This window comes from Osmerus eperlanus, chromosome 14 (assembly GCF_963692335.1).
Source record: "Osmerus eperlanus chromosome 14, fOsmEpe2.1, whole genome shotgun sequence".
NCBI classification, from domain to species: domain Eukaryota; kingdom Metazoa; phylum Chordata; class Actinopteri; order Osmeriformes; family Osmeridae; genus Osmerus; species Osmerus eperlanus.
This window is the reverse complement of record NC_085031.1, coordinates 16,190,325-16,208,388: the sequence shown is the minus strand read 5'-3', so window position 1 is coordinate 16,208,388 and position 18,064 is coordinate 16,190,325. Positions and strand designations below refer to the sequence as shown.

The 18,064-nt window shown below is 45.2% G+C and overlaps 1 protein-coding gene across 2 annotated transcripts; it reads left to right on the top strand.

Moving 5' to 3' along the window:
* Positions 1 to 408: 408 nt before the first annotated feature.
* Positions 409 to 17,817, top strand: slc24a2 (solute carrier family 24 member 2). 2 transcript variants are annotated; one of them, XM_062478843.1, is made up of 10 exons: positions 409 to 544; positions 1,860 to 3,012; positions 11,460 to 11,495; positions 11,977 to 12,085; positions 12,422 to 12,502; positions 12,739 to 12,812; positions 12,967 to 13,101; positions 13,764 to 13,853; positions 14,929 to 15,095; positions 15,271 to 17,817. In XM_062478843.1, the coding sequence occupies exons 2-10, from the start codon at positions 2,068 to 2,070 to the stop codon at positions 15,518 to 15,520; spliced, it is 1,887 nt and encodes a 628-aa protein (XP_062334827.1). In that variant the 5' UTR covers positions 409 to 544; positions 1,860 to 2,067; the 3' UTR covers positions 15,521 to 17,817. The 2 variants fall into 2 exon arrangements, with proteins under 2 accessions (XP_062334827.1, XP_062334826.1); XM_062478842.1 differs by having other exon boundaries at positions 11,977 to 12,094.
* The last annotated feature ends 247 nt before the right edge of the window (positions 17,818 to 18,064 follow it).

The window sequence follows — 18,064 nt, the reverse complement described above, 5'->3', positions numbered from 1 at the left end:
TCTTTGGTGTTTTCCATTTTTGACAGTCTCATTATAAAACTTAAAAAAACAACAACAATTGCGTGAAACTGAACTGTCATCTCTTTTGTTTAAAAACGTGCCTTTATTTCTATCGGTCGGTTTGGCTCTTGAGCATCCACTCCCCTCTCCCTTAGTGAGCAGAGTTAAACCACGTTTGCATGCCATCCACTACCATGCGATGCATTATGGCAGACCCAGTTGGATTAATGGGTATCGTTGGAGCTAACACCAACATAAACGAAGATCTTAGCCGTTGTATAACCAGTGTAGACAGAGAGGTTGGTTGGGTGTTGGGTTGGATGGTGAGGGTTTAGAGGAGAGGGAGGGAGGGAGGAGCCTTTTACTGTGCTCTTGACTGGAGCTCAACCACCTCTCAGAAAATCTCACAGGGGATTTGCTTTGGAGATGCTCACATTGCAGTTGGCAGCTGGAGGTTCTTGTCGCTTGGGATTTGCTTACCTTGGAGGATACTAACCGACAGCAACGACTTTCACAACACCGTCATTTGGAGCCTGCAAGTGTGGTAGATATTGCTTTTTTACTCTTGTTGTCTAGATCTTACATTGGTTCAACTCTAAAGTCCCCCAGCATTGCACGGTTAGTGAGACAGGCCGATGGGATTTGCAAGGTGGCCTCTGATGTCACAAGGTCAGATAAAAGATCAGTGGTTGCATTTGGGTACTTTCAAGACATGAATATAATTCCTTTCAAGTATGTTGTCACTGTGGTTTCAGTGAACATCTTCATGCATGTAGACTGCATTTGCACCTGCAGGTTCAGTTTTAATGTTTCTGCATAAGCAGATCAGCCTGGTAAGGTTCAGATAGCTTGTTAATTGATTGCTATTCTAAATCCACTGTGACCTTCACTGATCTGCGTTTGTAAATTTGATGTCTTATAGAACCACGGCCGGAAAGTATAAAGTTTGTAATTGACAGCTACTTTTAACAGCATATAATACCATTACCTAAGCTGCTTTCCCTAATGTCGATGGAGCTAAGCTTGGCACAGGATAACAGAGCTGTTCAAAAGATCACAGCCTGTGACTCAAATATCAAACAAAGACTATATTATTATCGAAGTGTTGGTGAGAGGCATCATTCTCCTTGCACTGGAGTGATGTGAATTCTGATTGACATCTTACTCAGTCAAAACATAGGCTGAGTAGAGGCTTGCAGTACGAGAAATTAAATGAAGCAATTTGGTTTCTAATCGAACAAGTGTCTTTTCCACAAAAGGGTTGTTTTTGAGTCACCTTGTCGCCTTGTTAACTAGCTCTCAATGCCAATTTCTCTGGGGGAAAAGGAAAGAAAAAGTTCAGCACAGAGGTCAGAGGGTCTATCACAGACTTCGATTACATACACAAGTATTTGAAAGTAAGGCGCCTTTGAATTTCCCCATTGTCCACACTTAGGGGATGGATCAATAAGTTCAATATGCAGCAACTGAGACAAATCAAGTGGGCAGCCTGGAGCTGGCCACCTACCGTTCCAGAGGGCAGTAGTTGGAGCTGCTTGCATATTGCACACACCTGTTAAATCCCCATGGGATCTCCACAGGCACACACGGGTTAGAGCTTAAAGGTTAGTTTAGAACAGATGAGTGGAGGCACTTGGTTCCCGAGATTAAGATGCCTAACAGGAGGACACATGTGGATCTAAATTGGGATACAGTTGTACAGCATGGGGTCTATGGGTACTAAATCAAGTATTATCTTGTTGAATCTATTTGTGTCAAGAAATGTCACAGGCTGCTAGGCCTCAAAAGTATGCTGGCACAACAGCAATAAATATACTCTTTCTAACGCTCTCTCTTTTCTTTTCTCTCTGTGGTTTCAGGAATTAATATGAGGAAACCTTTGTTTGGCCGAAACCCAGGTTCACACCAACGCCTCCATCATTGTGTTTAGAGAAGCCGAGAGCAGCATGCCCAGCTCTCGGTAATACCACGTCCCACCCCCCTTGACGCCAAGCCCAGACACCGCCCCAGCTAGCACCTGCCTGCCTGTCTGCCCCCCCCACCCCCACCCCCCAGTCATCCAGACCCATGGACATGATGCTACCATCCAGAGGTGCACCTATGGAGTCGTCGAAGACCTCGTCCCCGCTGAGCGCCCACTGTAAGAGGCAACACTACTGGCGCGTCCGGAGAAAACTACGACCGGCCCGGGTCCTCACCTTCACCCTGGGCCTCTTGGGCCTCACCACAGTGTTCTCCTGGAGTGCCTTGTCCTGGACCGGCGTCACCCAGGGAAGGTGGTCCACCAACACGACGACAGCACACCCCACAGACCAAGGCCAAGGAGGAGGACAGTCCAAGACAGCTGTGCCCCAAAGAACTCTGCTGTCATCCAAGCCAGGGATGAGGGCCGAGGAGGATATGCCCATAGCGATGAGCTCGTCCATGGATGAGATGAACCATGGGGACTATCCAACGGATTTGTTCAACCTTGAGCAAAGGCGCCAAGGAGCAGTGTCTTTTCACATGTTCGGCATGCTGTACATGTTCATCGCCTTAGCCATTGTGTGCGACGAATTCTTCGTGCCGGCGCTGACCGTGATCACAGAGAAGCTCGAAATCTCAGACGACGTGGCCGGAGCCACATTCATGGCGGCCGGCGGCTCGGCCCCGGAACTCTTCACTTCCGTGATCGGCGTTTTCGTCTCCCACAGCAACGTGGGCATTGGGACGATCGTGGGGTCGGCCGTGTTCAACATCCTGTTTGTCATCGGAATGTGCGCCATCTTCTCCAGGGAGATCCTGAACCTGACCTGGTGGCCTCTGTTCAGGGACGTGTCCTTCTATATCATTGGCTTACTAATGCTGATCTATTTCTTTCTGGATAACCAAATCACCATCGATGAGAGTATCGCCTTGCTGTCGTGCTACTTTGCGTACGTCACCTTCATGAAGTTCAACGGCAGCGTGGAGCAGGTTATCAAGAGCAGGCTGGGAGGGAACCAGGTGGACGAGATCGAGGCAGCCCCCAAGGTGAGCCTCCTCACTCCCTCCAATCAGCTCGCACCCTCAACCCCACAGCCCCGAGATCCCTCCAATCAGCTCGCACCCTCAACCCCACAGCCCCGAGATCCCTCCAATCAGCTCGCACCCTCAACCCCACAGCCCCGAGATCCCTCCAATCAGCTCGCACCCTCAACCCCACAGCCCCGAGATCCCTCCAATCAGCTCGCACCCTCAACCCCACAGCCCCGAGATCCCTCCAATCAGCTCGCACCCTCAACCCCACAGCCCCGAGATCCCTCCAATCAGCTCGCACCCTCAACCCCACAGCCCCGAGATCCCTCCAATCAGCTCGCACCCTCAACCCCACAGCCCCGAGATCCCTCCAATCAGCTCGCACCCTCAACCCCACAGCCCCGAGATCCCTCCAATCAGCTCGCACCCTCAACCCCACAGCCCCGAGATCCCATCCCAATCACATCCTGAACCCTAGTCATGCTATTGGAGATAAAACACCTCACAAAATCTATCAGAATAGACTGGAAATATTGGTCAGTTACCATTGGAAATCATGAGAAGTCAGCCAGTCACCTATAGGAAACAATCACCATAGGAAACCAACTTTGGCTTTTCCCCACTCCTGTTCCCCCATCAGAAAAGTCCCTAACCACAGATCCATAAACACTCTCCATTATCGGTAACATTGGCAACAGACACCAACACCATAACTTGCACATAAATAGTTTATATAAGTGGACGAGGTGGTTGGGAGATGGTTCTTCCTCTTCAGCAGTTTGACCCCGGGTGATCATTCTCATGTCCTCAATGGTTATTGTCTAAAACGGGTCTTTCACAAGGAATTGGGAGGCTTATTTAGGAACTGGCTGACTGCCGGACAAAGAGACTGCCAACCAAACCACCTGACTCTGTGATGGATTAAGATTTGTCTTTAAGCCTCTCGCCTGTGTGTGCTTCCACTATGGGGTAAGGCCATAGCCATGCATGTCCCTGTTCGTGCTGACAAAGTCACAACCGCTTTGACAACCTGTTAGTCCCTGGAATGTCCCAAGCATACATTTACTAGAGTGTTCAGACGACATCCTGTTTTGATTGGACCCCCCCCCAGGTTCCGGATTTACGTTGTCCCGACCAATATGGTGGCCGTTCCATAAAGTGTAAGGAACCTAGGTCCATTCTCAAAATTCAACATTTAAATTCTACGGTCTCAAGATTTAACTGCCAACTAACAATTCGGACACTACTGGTTCCCTCTTAGAGTTAATGCAGAAGCTGGTGTAGCTCATCTTATCCAATTCAGTCAATTTATACAGCTAAATGTTAAACCATCCAGTATTTGTTGAGGTTGTGTGGATTTCAACTTCTTATTAACTGTCAATCTTGGATAGAGGTTGGGGGTACCTGGTGGATGAAAGATGTGGATGCCTTGAAGTAGAGGAGTCCAACATCGAAGGATTCATCCATTTAACACACACACACTCGTAATGGTGTCTTTTGAAAGTGGTTTGTCATGGCTAAAGTAGCATTTGGAGTCAAATGGTGTGGAACCTCTACCATCTCCTTGGGATGCAATACAAGTAAACATGGCGAGTCTGTGGTCAATACTGTATGGGTGTAACAAAAGTAGCTATCCATGCCACACACACACAAGTACACACGCACCCTATCGAAGCATCCAGCCTGAGTAGAGGCATTTCTTGAACCCTGTCACAACCCATCCGCCTCTCTTGGGACCAGTGCAGATCTGAGAAGATTGGACAGATGAAAGCAAAATGGTGGCAGCCCCAACCTGCCCTATGATGAATCGTACGATCCATCACGATCCTTGTGTGCCATCATGATTGCACCTAAACCAATTGTGTATGGTCCTGAATTAGATCACACAAGCGATTAATTGTGTGTATGTAGGAAACCTAATATGTAAGAAAATACGTCCAAACAATGAAGATAAGATAAGGTGGTGTGGGTGTTAACAGGCCGGTTTCCAAAAGAACATATCAGATCACTATTGCCGCTACTGCTGTTGTTGCTGCCATGCAAAAGAGGACTAAACGGATGCTGTGATAAAAAAGGGGGAAAAAGTGAAAAAACTAAAATAACTTTTTTTTTTTTTTTTTTTACTGATGGTCAATGTATGTACCCAAAATGACTACCTACACCCTTCTCCCCCTACCCCAATTATCCTTCTTTCTCCGTACAGTTGGAGTCAGATGCTTTGCTTTCAGATGTTGTTTTGACGTACGGAGGGCAGGTGAACGAGCAGTTGGTTGTCTAGGCTGTCTCTTAGCACAGCTAGCCTGTAGCTTAGTTCAACCGCCATCCCAAGGGCAGATCTTCAGGGACATGCACGGTGCAGAATGGAGCTAGGTTGTAAGTTGGAAAAATCTAAGAGGGATTCACACTAAATTGATTTTGATGATTTGACTTTTTTACTTCAAGATCGAATTAATACATTATTTTACAATTAAGACATTGACATATTTGTTATGAGGGTGTGAGGTTGGGATAAAATCAAGGTTTAATGGAAACCTGAATTAAAAATATATCCGGAATTTAAGAAAAAAAAATTATATGGGAAGGTGAGAAAGACTTTCAGTACAACAAACTCATGCTTTAACTATGCTTTAAATTTGCAAGCAGTTATTATAAACTTTTATTGTTATATTCTGATAGACCCCAAACCATCTGTTTCTGTTTCAAATGACAGTAGGCTAATTAATTTACATTATTAAGTGCTTAACTAAACAAAAGTTTGTATTGAGTATACCATCCAGAGATAATTGTTAGATAATTGTTAGGTTACTCCAGGTAATACCTCTTTCTATTCCAAAGCAACACGGTATTATACATACCATTATAAAATACACTGAAGTACTGTGGTGCCCTAAGAAATCAAGAACCTCCCATTCATTAACTGATGGACATGAATAGGCTCACCTAGGATGGGGCGAGGCTATCTGTACCCGTTTGTATCTGGAATACATTTACATTTAGTCATTTAGCAGACGCTCTTATCCAGAGCGACTTACAGTAAGTACAGGGACATTCCCCCAAGGCAAGTAGGGTGAAGTGCCTTGCCCAAGGACACAACGTCAGTTGGCATGACCGGGAATCGAACTGGCAACCTTCGGATTACTAGCCCGACTCCCTCACCGCTCAGCCACCTGACTCCCAATAGAATCCCAATAGAATAGTCTGTTTCGAGGAGCTGGTCACCCTCACAAGTCTGACTTCCCCCCCCAGGCTGTCCTCTGGTCCTCGGCACTTGATGTACGACTGGCCCGGCCTCATATGTCGCCAGGCCCTCTGTAATCCCTGGCCAAATCCTCCAATCCCATTACTGCCCCTAATTATAGACAGGTAACATCACGGCTCGGCCGAGGAAAACACATGCAGCGGACTGCTCGACTTTGTCCCCTCAGCCAATCATGCTTTTCCCCCTAAATTAATTATTTTACGGTCATTGAGTTTAAATGTTTTATTTTATGACTTTTGAGCTGCATGTTGTTGAGCATTGGATTATGAGGCCGGGGAGTTTTGTGGATGTCAAATGAAGTCATCGGTTGATGCCAGAATGTTATGAGACTGCAATCCTGTCCTGATCCCTTATTAACAGCTAACCTGTGGTGACGACAGCAAATATAGGGTCAGCTGTCCAGAGTGGTGTGGCTTGTCTCTGATGCTGCAACGGATTTCTTTTCTCTTTTTCTCCCTGATTAAATTTGAGACACGTCCTAGTGTTGGTCATGATTTGAGTTACATGTAAACAAAGGGTTTGGGGTAATCACTTGTCATGTAGGCTATTGAATTAATACGTCCGATAACAAATAGCGAATGGAAACATTTGACTTGCACGACAGTGCCGTTTGGGTGATATAGCCTACCTTGAGCGTTTGAGAGATCGTAAGGTGGACCAACAATGTTGTTTTCATAAATGTTAGCTTACAATCTCCTTTCACTATCTCCTAGCCAATGGTCAACTGAAGTGGCAGTTATCTAAAGGATCGTCATGATTTAATGAGATATAGTGATGGTCCACTTGTCCACCACAGTGCCCCAATTTTTTGGGGGGACGACATTACAAAAAGAGAAATACGAAGTGCAGAAAGCATGTGTTCTCACGTTGTGACTTGTGAAGGTTGCTGAAAGAGTTCACACGCATCGTTTGGAAATTACCGTTCTAAATGCGGTTATCTGTCTGAATTGATCCTACCTAAATCTGAGAGCTTGGAGGGTCAGGTGGACCGCACTGATTAGAGAGAGAGAGAGAGAGAGAGAGAGAGAGAGAGAGAGAGAGAGAGAGAGAGAGAGAGAGAGAGAGAGAGAGAGAGAGAGAGAGAGAGAGAGAGAGAGAGAGAGAGAGAGAGAGAGAGAAGAGATACATCATGTTAATGTGTAGGCTCCGCACAACAAGTCTCATGAAGTGCAGCATGCACTTTTGATTCCAATTAATTAAAGTTATCAGATGGATCCATTGCATTCACAAATAGATATTATTTATATCCCAAAAGCAACGTTTCCCAAAGCTCATATAACCGTTTATTTATGTCTTCAGTTTGGTATGATGTTATATCTTGTCAAGTGTTCTAAAATACACTATTGTACAGACGGTTCTACCACAGAACACCCAAGTAACCTTTTCATGGTTCTAGGCCAAAGCATTGTCCTACAGAAGAGTGTTTTTGTACACACATACACATACACACACACACACACACACACACACACACACACGTTTACTTATTTAATAGGTTATACAGGTATATCTTGGTCTAACTTGTAAAATTAGGGCTCACCAAAAATCACAGTTGGCCTATTGGACTCACCAAGGCTACTTAAACCTAAGTTGTGATGCTAATGTGGTAAGAGAAAGAGGGGATGAGGAAAGAAAGAGACAGGGTGAGGGGTGAGAGAGGGGGGGGTAGGAAAGAGACAGGGTGAGGGGTGAGAGAGGGGGGGTAGGAAAGAGACAGGGTGAGGGGTGAGAGAGGGGGGGGTAGGAAAGAGACAGGGTGAGGGGTGAGAGAGGGGGGGGTAGGAAAGAGACAGGGTGAGGGGTGAGAGAGGGGGGGGTAGGAAAGAGACAGGGTGAGGGGTGAGAGAGGGGGGGGTAGGAAAGAGAAAGAGGATGAGAATGATGAATGAAAGAGAGAGGGGTGAGAGAAGAGAGAGGGGTGAGGATAGAAAAGAGGGGGTGAGGACGAGGAATGGAAGAGAGAGGGGTGAGAGAAGAGAGAGAGGGGTGAGGATAGAAAAGAGGGGGTGAGGACGAGGAATGGAAGAGAGAGGGGTGAGAGAAGAGAGAGAGGGGTGAGGATAGAAAAGAGGGGGTGAGGACGAGGAATGGAAGAGAGAGGGGTGAGAGAAGAGAGAGAGGGGTGAGGATAGAAAAGAGGGGGTGAGGACGAGGAATGGAAGAGAGAGGGGTGAGAGAAGAGAGAGAGGGGTGAGGATAGAAAAGAGGGGGTGAGGACGAGGAATGGAAGAGAGAGGGGTGAGAGAAGAGAGAGAGGGGTGAGGATAGAAAAGAGGGGGTGAGGACGAGGAATGGAAGAGAGAGGGGTGAGAGAAGAGAGAGAGGGGTGAGGATAGAAAAGAGGGGATGAGGGTGAGGGAAGAGAGAAATGTGGTGAGGTACGAGAGTGAGAGGGGTGAAGTAAGAAAGAGAGGGGGTGAAAGACAGGAGAAAGGTTTGAAGGATGGTAGAAAAGTGAGAGGTGAGGGTTAGAGGGTGTGTCAGGACAGCAGTCAATGTGACCTGTGTCAAAAAGCAAAGCGGCAGTTATGTCTCTCCCCCTCCCCTCCCCTCCCCTCCCCTCCTCTCTCCCTCTTTAAACCTAAGCCCTGTACAGCAGATGCTCAGGGTCATTAGGCTCACTGGCCAGCATGCACCTTGGACGCCATGTGAGCGATAGGTAGGTCAAATATAGCAATCGCCATGACATCGCCACAGTTAGGTATTCACATGGCTGGCCATCATGCTAAAATTAGCTTAGCATAGCCATTGACAGAGAGATTTCTGGTAGGTAGTAGATCCTAGGTAGAACCTTACAGGTAGACAGACAGACAGACAGGTAAGTAAGTACTTGGTTGTACCTTACAGGCAGACAGACAGATAGGAAGGTAAGTACTTGGTTGTACCTTACAGGCAGACAGACAGGTAGGTAGGTACTTGGTTGTACCTTATAGGCAGGCAGGCAGACAGACAGGTAGGCAGACAGACAGGCAATACACCTCAACAACCTTGTGTATATGACAACTTTTAGCCCGCTAGCACAAACCTCTACAGCCTGTAGGGATCTAGTTGACAGCCTAACATTTCCTTTAGGATGATTGGTGTCAGCAGCACCATGCTTTTCTAAGGCTTGAGTGAATACAGGAAGATGACTAGCTAGTGTGTGTGGGCGAATCACAGACAGGGATTCTGTCTTCTTATTGTCTCTGTTTGTAGCAGTTTTCACAGACACAGGTTATTGGGCCTAATCCTAGTCCAGAAGGAATCTCCAGTAGATATTCTGTGTGGAATACAAGATTACAAACCAACTCTCGTCTAATCAGTCTTCCTCAGGGAAATAGTCTGTTGGTGTTTGTTAAAATGATGGAAATTTGGTTTTGTCGTTTGGTTGGTCCGTAACAATGAGTTATTCCATCCTTTGTGAGTTACTCTGTTGAGAGTGATGCTAAAAACATGGCATGTCACGAACCATGTAAGAGGAAGCAGCAGACAATATGTGGTTGTTTACCTTTTATCCGATGCAATGTACAGGTGGGATTGGAACCTGCAACCTTGTGATCTGCAAATGCTCTAACCACTGAGATATACCCAACCCCTGACAACAACAAACACCTTTTAAAACCAGGATGCTGTCTACTTCGTTCCCTCAACAAGGAGTTGAATCTCAAAACAAACTCCACATGCGGTGGACTGAATCAAGAAGTTAAGCCCAGATCCATCGCAAGTTACGGTCGGGTCTAAAGCTGAGTTAGGGATCAACGGCTAGGAGTTAGGGGTCATGGACAAAGGGGCTAGGAGCCAGGGATTATGGCTGAGTGGCTAGTGGTTAGGACCCCTAGCTAAGGTGCAAGGAGCCAGGTGTAAGGGCTAAAAAGACCCATGGCTTATAGGGGATAATGACAAAAGGTGAGGGGGCTAAAGATGTACTTGAGATGACTGAAATAGAAGAACACTACATGAATCACTCGCTCCCTCTGTCACTCTCTCTCTCTCTCTCTCTCTCTCTCTCTCTCTCTCTCTCTCTCTCTCTCTCTCTCTCTCTCTCTCTCTCTCTCCGTCCATCCCTCCATCCCTTCATCATAAAAACAGCAGGATGTATAGAACACACGGACAAAGATCTGACAATGTTACAAGAAATAGAAAGAAATGAAATTGAAAAATTTCTATCAAATCAGCAACAAACTACTATGCACACCAACTGGCATTCCTCAGTAGCCATGACAACCTACTGTTCTTCTTGCTCCAAAATCATACTGTCCCATAATCACACCCTTTTGTGTTATAAATCAATAACTAGTCTCTCTTAAAATGCTTAGATCTATCTGTATGTACGTCCACCAGCTGTGTGTGTGTGTGTGTGTGTGTGTGTTTGTGTGTGTGAGAGAGAGAGGGGTTTCGGGCAACACACTCTCCACCCTAAGTTTGTGTGTGGGGGGGTGTAAATATATCATTTTCTGACAACACGTGTGCTGTCTGTCCTCTGAAGACCTGCCTGGCTGTAGAACAAAGGATGCTGAACCCGTTGAGCTTTAAAGGAATAGTTCACCCAAAAATAATAATCCTAGGCCTTTTGTGTTGGCTTCAGTTCCCTCATCAGTCTTGCAACAACCCTGTTTGTGCTTTCTGAACTGCGGGCTCAAACATTCAATCGATCACTTCAATCAATTCACTCAAATCCGGAGGCAAAGATTTGAAATCCTGGTTTAAAGAATTGGAAGGGGAAAAAAAGTTGTTCATTTCAACCGATTGAAGAATCATTGATAATGAATGCCTCTCTTTTTTTCCTGATTGATGAACTGGATTTTTTTACTGATTTGAAGGAGATCTGACCTCAGTTACTACAATGATATCTAAAATGTCTTTCTATTGTAATGCTATGACAATGTTACCAATACCATCACATTTTTACATACATTTTGGGACATTTATTTAATTTAATTTGATTATTTAAGTAAATTTAAGTTTATATGCTCCATCGAGTATTGAAATGGTATGATTTAACAGTAGTGTTAAATCATAGTGTTAAACAAAAAACACTTAATTTGTAACTTCCATGTGGAGATTTAACAGTTGACAGTTGAAACAGCTGTTTGTTGTGAGCGCAAGCAAGACTGCGTGCTTCACATTCAGATGCTGTCTGTCTTTCTCTGTCTTGCTCTGTCTTTCTCTGTCTTTCTCTGTCTTTCTCTGTCTTTCTCTGTCTTTCTCTGTCTTTTCATTGAAGGCAATCACACCCAGTGATGATGAGAACAAGTTGACGGTAGGTTCTGTGTGCGTTTGTGTGTTTGTATGTGTGTGTGTTTGTGTTTGTGTTTGTGTGCGTCTGCTTGTATGTCCGAGTGTATGCATGTGTGCACGAGTGGTATGTATAACAAAAAGATTGAACTTGATTTTATTATAATATAATTACAAAATATTTTTCGTAATTGAAAATAAATCTGTGCAGGAGAGGACATTACACTCATATTGTCTTGATGTACGGTTTGTGACAAATAATGCTGTTGCAAAGTTAAAAGTTGTATTTATTTTTATAGAGGTTAAACAATAAAAAGATGGTAACAAAAACAGAGACCCTAACTGGCGATGGTCACCTAGTAGTTTGGGTAATTTCCATTCCGGTGAATGAGTGACACAGACTAAAGCTAGTTAACCAAATCAAATGTATCTGTATAGCCCTTTTTACAAGCAACTAGTATGAGTGGATGACAGGCGATGGGTAACTCATGGTTCCCATCTGTCAGGCTAAGCCCAGACTGCAGAGAGAAGGAAGCTGTGCCTCGCTGCACAATACCCTGATGAGGAACAGCATCTTCCAGCTGATGATCCATACCCTGGACCCCCTCCACGAGGGTAATGACGGTACACGCTAAGGACTTGTACTGTACTAGCTAGTATGTGTCACGCATACAAAACCGGCCCGGATTTGTATGGAAAAGCACTTTCCGACACAGTGACGATCGTTCTCTCTCACACACACACACACACACACACCATACAATGATTTGATTTGACACCTGCTCAGATTTGTGTGTAAAACACATTTTGAAACAGTGACGCTTACACACACACACACACACACACACACTAACATACACAGAGATTCTTACGAAACACAAACACATGCACTGACTTGTCTACACTACTAGACATAAACACTTAACTTTGCTGTACTGGTTGTCCTCCAAGGTCGGTTCAAGGAGAAAGCCTCCATTCTCCACAAGATGGCCAAGCAGAAATGCAAAGATGATGGTGCCAACGGTATTTCAGGTAATTCAGGTTATTCAGACGGTCAAATTCAACTAGCCTTCTCTTTCACACACACACAGACACACACACACCCCCACACACACACAGTTGTGTAGCTAAAGAGAAAAGCATGCTCACACTACTCATCCACCTCATCACAAAACCCACAACTCTAACAACTCTACCTCTTTTGTCTCCATCCGCCCATGTCTTACCCTCCCTCCCTCCCATCCATCTCTTCCTCTCCCACCTTCCAGAGAGGAACATCCCTAACAGCTCCAACGTAGCGGTGGAAGTCACTCCTCCCATGAACGGCACCGTAGGAGGAGAAGTACGACAACTACCCTTCTTTCATCCATCCATCCATCCATCATTCGCGTCATAGTTAACATCCAGCACTTACCAGTAATAAGCATTATTTCAGTAAGCATTATTTGTCTCTTCTCCTCCTCCCCCCTCCTCCCCCTTCCCCTCTCCTCTGGAAGGAGGAAGAGGAGGAAGATGAGGACCAGCCTCTGAGTCTGGCGTGGCCAGAGACCAACCGCAAACGTGTGACGTATCTCCTCATCCTGCCCATCATCATACCACTCTGGCTCACTCTGCCCGACGTCAGGAGAGACGTACGTTTACCGGCCTCTCTGGTTACACACACTCTCTGGTTACACACACACACACTCTCTGGTTACACACACTCTCTGGTTACACACACACACACTCTCTGGTTACACACACTCTCTGGTTACACACACACACACACTGGTTACACACACTCTCTGGTTACACACACTCTCTGGTTACACACACACACACTGGTTACATACAAACACACATATTTGTTTACCTTTGAGGACCAACTGTTCACTCCCATTCAAAATTGTGTTCTTAACCCCTAATCCTGATCTTAGCCCTTGATATGATTCTATCCCTTCTAACACTAACACACCATACACCCCCTAACACCCCAAAGAAAGAGCACTTGAAGTTGTGTGGCTCAAGAACAAGACATGGTCAATATTTTGCAAGTTTATTATCCTTGTGAGGACTACTGGACACACACACACACTCACACAGTTGAATAATGGGTTTGATTTTGATTTTGACCTATACTATCAGACCATTAGAGCAGTCCCAGAAGACAAAAAAACTCCCACCTTCAATACACTTTATACACACAGGAACCAGGTCTGCTGTAGACATAACTACTCTCGGAACAAGCTTCAAATTCAGACTTTTTCTCGCCTTGTCTTCGTTCATCTCTTCTTTCTTCTTCTCTCTCATTCAGACGTCAAAGAAGTTTTTCCCCATCACCTTCCTGGGCTCCATCTCCTGGATCGCAATCTTCTCTTACCTCATGGTGTGGTGGGCTCACCAGGTGTGTGTCTCTCTCTCTCCCCCTCTCTCTTACTCTCTCTCTCTATTACTCTCTCTCTCTCCCCCTCTCTCTTACACTCTCTCTATTACTCTCTCTCTCTCCCCCTCTCTCTTACACTCTCTCTCTATTACTCTCTCTCTCTCCCCCTCTCTCTTACTCTCTCTCTATTACTCTCTCTCTCACCCACTCTCTCTCTTTCTCTCTCTCTTTCTCTCTCTGTTTCCTTCTTTCTCTCTCCCCCTCTCTCTTACTCTCTCTCTATTACTCTCTCTCTCACCCACTCTCTCTCTTTCTCTCTCTCCTTCTCTCTCTGTTTCCTTCTTTCTCTCTCACCCACTCCCTCTCTCTCTCTCTCACCCACTCCCTCTCTCTCTCTCTCTCTCACCCACTCCCTCTCTCTCTCTCCCCCCCCTCTCTCTCTCTCTCTCTCTCTCTCCCCCTCTCTCCGTCTCTCTGTCTCTCTCTCTCCCCCCCCCCCTCCTCTCTCTCTCTCTCTCTCTCTCCCCCTCTCTCCGTCTCTCTGTCTCTCTCTCTCCCCCCCCCCCTCTCTCTCTCTCTCTCTCTCCCCCTCTCTCCGTCTCTCTGTCTCTCTCTCTCCCCCCCCCCCTCTCTCTCTCTCTCTCTCTCTGTCTCTCTCCTTCTCTCTCTCTCTCTCTCTCCCTCCCTCTGTCTTTCCCTCTATTCCCTGTAATCTCATCAGATCCGCCGTCAGTACAGCCTGTGACTTAATCTGGTGTTGCTAATAAACAGAGCAACAAGTCTGCAAAAGCAGCCATAGCCTAACTGACTCCTCGCCGTCTGGAATACGACCCACACCTTTATCAAATTCCACTCTACTCTAACTCCATCTTTCTCTATTCCTCTATCTCTCTCTTCCCGTTTCCCTTCCTTCCTTCCCTCTCTTTCTCTCTCTCTCTCCCCCTTTCTCTTCCCTTTCTCTCTCTAACTCCATCTCTCTCTATTCCTCTATCTCTCTCTTCCCTCTCTCTCTCTTCCCCTTTCTCTTCCCTTTCTCTCTCTTTCTAACTCAATCTCTCTCCCTCCCTCTCTCTTTCTCTCTCTCATCCACGTGCAGGTTGGAGAAACGTTCTGGGTCACAGAGGAGATCATGGGTTTGACCATCCTTGCAGCAGGGACCTCCATCCCTGACCTCATCACCAGTGTGATCGTGGCCAGGAAGGGGCTGGGCGACATGGCCGTGTCCAGCTCCGTGGGCTCAAACATCTTCGACATTACCGTAGGGTATGTCCCCCAGCCTCACACCGAGGCGAATCAAATGCACCCTCACTTCATACATTCATTGATACAAGTCTGGTGCCCAGTGACAGTCAGTTTGCTGTCTTTGTCCCAGTAGGGTGATATCTAACATGTGACACCTCTCTTTGTTCTTCCTCTCTCCCTTCCTCCCTGCCTCCAGCCTGCCGTTCCCCTGGCTGCTGTGGAGTCTGTTGAACGACATGAGCCCGGTGATAGTGAGCAGCAACGGCCTGTTCTGCGCCATCGTGCTGCTCTTCCTCATGCTCCTGTTCGTCATCATCTCCATCGCGGCGTGCAAGTGGAGGATGAGCAAGCTTCTGGGCATGCTCATGTTCCTGCTGTACTTTGTCTTCCTCATCATCAGCGTGATGCTGGAGGACAAGATCATCGTCTGCCCTGTGTCCATCTGAGGACGACACGCAGGCAGGCACGCACGCACATACACACGTATACATATTTACACACACACACACGTATATGTATATATATATATATATGTATCATGTGAATAAAAGGTAGGTGCACAAACATGTATGAACTGTATGCACAAATAGAAACACACAGGAAAGGAAGACACCGATGCAGAAAAACCAGCACTTACACTCACAGAGAAAAGCAAAGATACACACACACACACACACACACAGCGCCCTCTGCAGAGGGACAGGGAGAGACAATTGGACAGAAGGACAACCTGAGGCCCTCCCTCAGAGAAGCACAAGTTATTATGATGTCACAAAGGCCCGGCAGGGTGGGCGGAGCCTCATGACACGCCCTCACTCTACCCAATGAGAAGAGCTCCTTCCGTCGTGTATTTTTATTTTTGAAAGCTGTTGGTGACACGATAGTCCAGGCTGTGATGGGGATTGGAAGACCTGTGTCTGGTGGCATGAATGGGGACAGAGGACTAACTGGTTATTATGTAGCAACCCCAGCCAGACACCCAGATTAGTGCAACACTGAGTCTAAACCATGGTGAGGCTTTGAAAACGTTGACAAGAGGTATTTGGGTTTTCTCCTGTGCTTCCTGTGTGAGAGAAACAAAGACACAAAAGAGGGGGGGGGGGGGACAGGAGAATGAGCGGGGAATTGAGGAGTAGGCAGAGAGGAGAACTGGTGCAGACAACGAGATGTTTATAACTGCATGTTCTACGATGGTTCAGTGACACGAACTATCGTAGAATGCTAGTTCAGCGGCGTCCAGTGACGCGGTGCGTTTCTGTGGACGCCATGTTCTGTTCTGTCCTCAAGTAGTTTAGTTCTGTCGATATGAACCTATACTTTGTGTCAGAGGGTGCAGGTTAGGGTGTTTCCACTTCGTTTAAATGGAGGGTCATTTTTTCATGGTTTGTCACTATGGGGGCTTCTTGCAAAGTATACCATGTGACAGGAAAGGATTTCGACAATCGTTTTGTTTTCCAATCATTAGTATTGTTGCGATTTGCAAATGTTAACTTATAGGAGAATCTATTCTGAAACATCATTCCATGATTAATACTTATTTTTTTGCTTTGATTGTATTGTATTTGTGTCCCACGATGATTTACTATTTTCCTATTATGTCATTTTCTCAGGTCTTCCTTTGCAAAAGTTTCAACAAAACAAAAATCGTCTGTGCTGTTGTGGGACAGATTATCTATTCGTAATTAAATAATTATAAATGTTGTATTTCTAATTTTAGATAGACATAACATGTCATAAGAATCCCTCCCCAAGTCCTCAACCCTATCTTCACAGACGTGTCAACATCGACAACTAAGGTGCATCCATTTATGTTACTACTTGTATTGTTTATAACACTTTGTCTTTTTTATCTATGGTGCCCTTCACACAGCACTGTATGAGATAAATGCAATACATCCTTCCCTACTTTACCCTAAGCTTTACCCTTTGTAAAACACACAATAATGATGTCAGAACAACCAGAAAAGACCACTTTCTAGCGTAGCTCACAAGTAGATTGAGACCTGATATTCTATATTATTTTTCAAACTTGAAAACTTATCAAATATACAAAATAAGAAACTTTGCTTTCTGATTTATAAGGGATCAACAATTAAATCCAATTGCAACTTTTTTTTGTTTCCAATATTTCTATAGAATAATATTTTTCAGGAGCTTGAGTTGTGGGCAGAATTTCATTTCAGATTTAATATATGACATAACACTGTTGTAAACCTTTGATCAGACTGATGGATGAGTTACCAGCCCAAATTCAGTTTCCAAATAGAAAAAAGCTATTTTATGAAAGGTGGTATGAGAAATATACTCATCGCATTACATATTTATAAAACTCTGGGGCTCAATACGTTTTATAATAATTTTACCAATGCTGTAGAATATGTGCAACCATTTTAGAGGACATAATCAAAAAGGTTGGATTTTCCTTTATTTCAAACAGCAACCACAGCTAGGGGAGCCACACATACACTTCAAACTCCAAGCTGTTTTCGTATGGTTTCCATGGTTTCCTATGCGAGTGCTAATATTAAAGTATGAATGAATATAGAGAACATGTCAGCAATATGTTTCAGGTCACAATAGAGGTCAATACTTTTGTATCTCCCGTAAAGATACTGTATATAATCATAATCATTTACTACTTTAATCATGAATAAAACTGTAAAAACAAACCCCCCTAAATCCTGCAACATTATATCAGTCCTTCTGTATAAAGTGTCATATGCTAATAAATAAAAATTACAATTTTAAATCTGATTGGGTGTCTGATTTCTTGGGCAATAGGCCAATATCCTAGCCAAAAACATGAAAGCCCAAACAATATTATTGTTTGGGCAATATAAACAGTATTGCTTGCCTCAGACTGGACCTCTCTCCTCAGACCCCAGGCTGTGATTATATGGCTGATCTGCATGTATGTATGACTGCCTGCAGCTGCACCTGGTCCCTGGCTGGATGATAAGTGAGATGGTTCAATTGCATTCAGGCTTAAT

Excerpts from the sequence above, each read along its gene's own strand:
- slc24a2 (XM_062478842.1), top strand. The coding sequence starts at position 2,068 with ATGGACATGATGCTACCATCCAGAGGTGCACCTATGGAGTCGTCGAAG. Across the intron at positions 3,013-11,459 it reads AGATCGAGGCAGCCCCCAAG|GCAATCACACCCAGTGATGA; the intron begins GTGAGCCTCCTC and ends TTTTCATTGAAG. Across the intron at positions 13,102-13,763 it reads TGCCCGACGTCAGGAGAGAC|ACGTCAAAGAAGTTTTTCCC; the intron begins GTACGTTTACCG and ends TCTCTCATTCAG.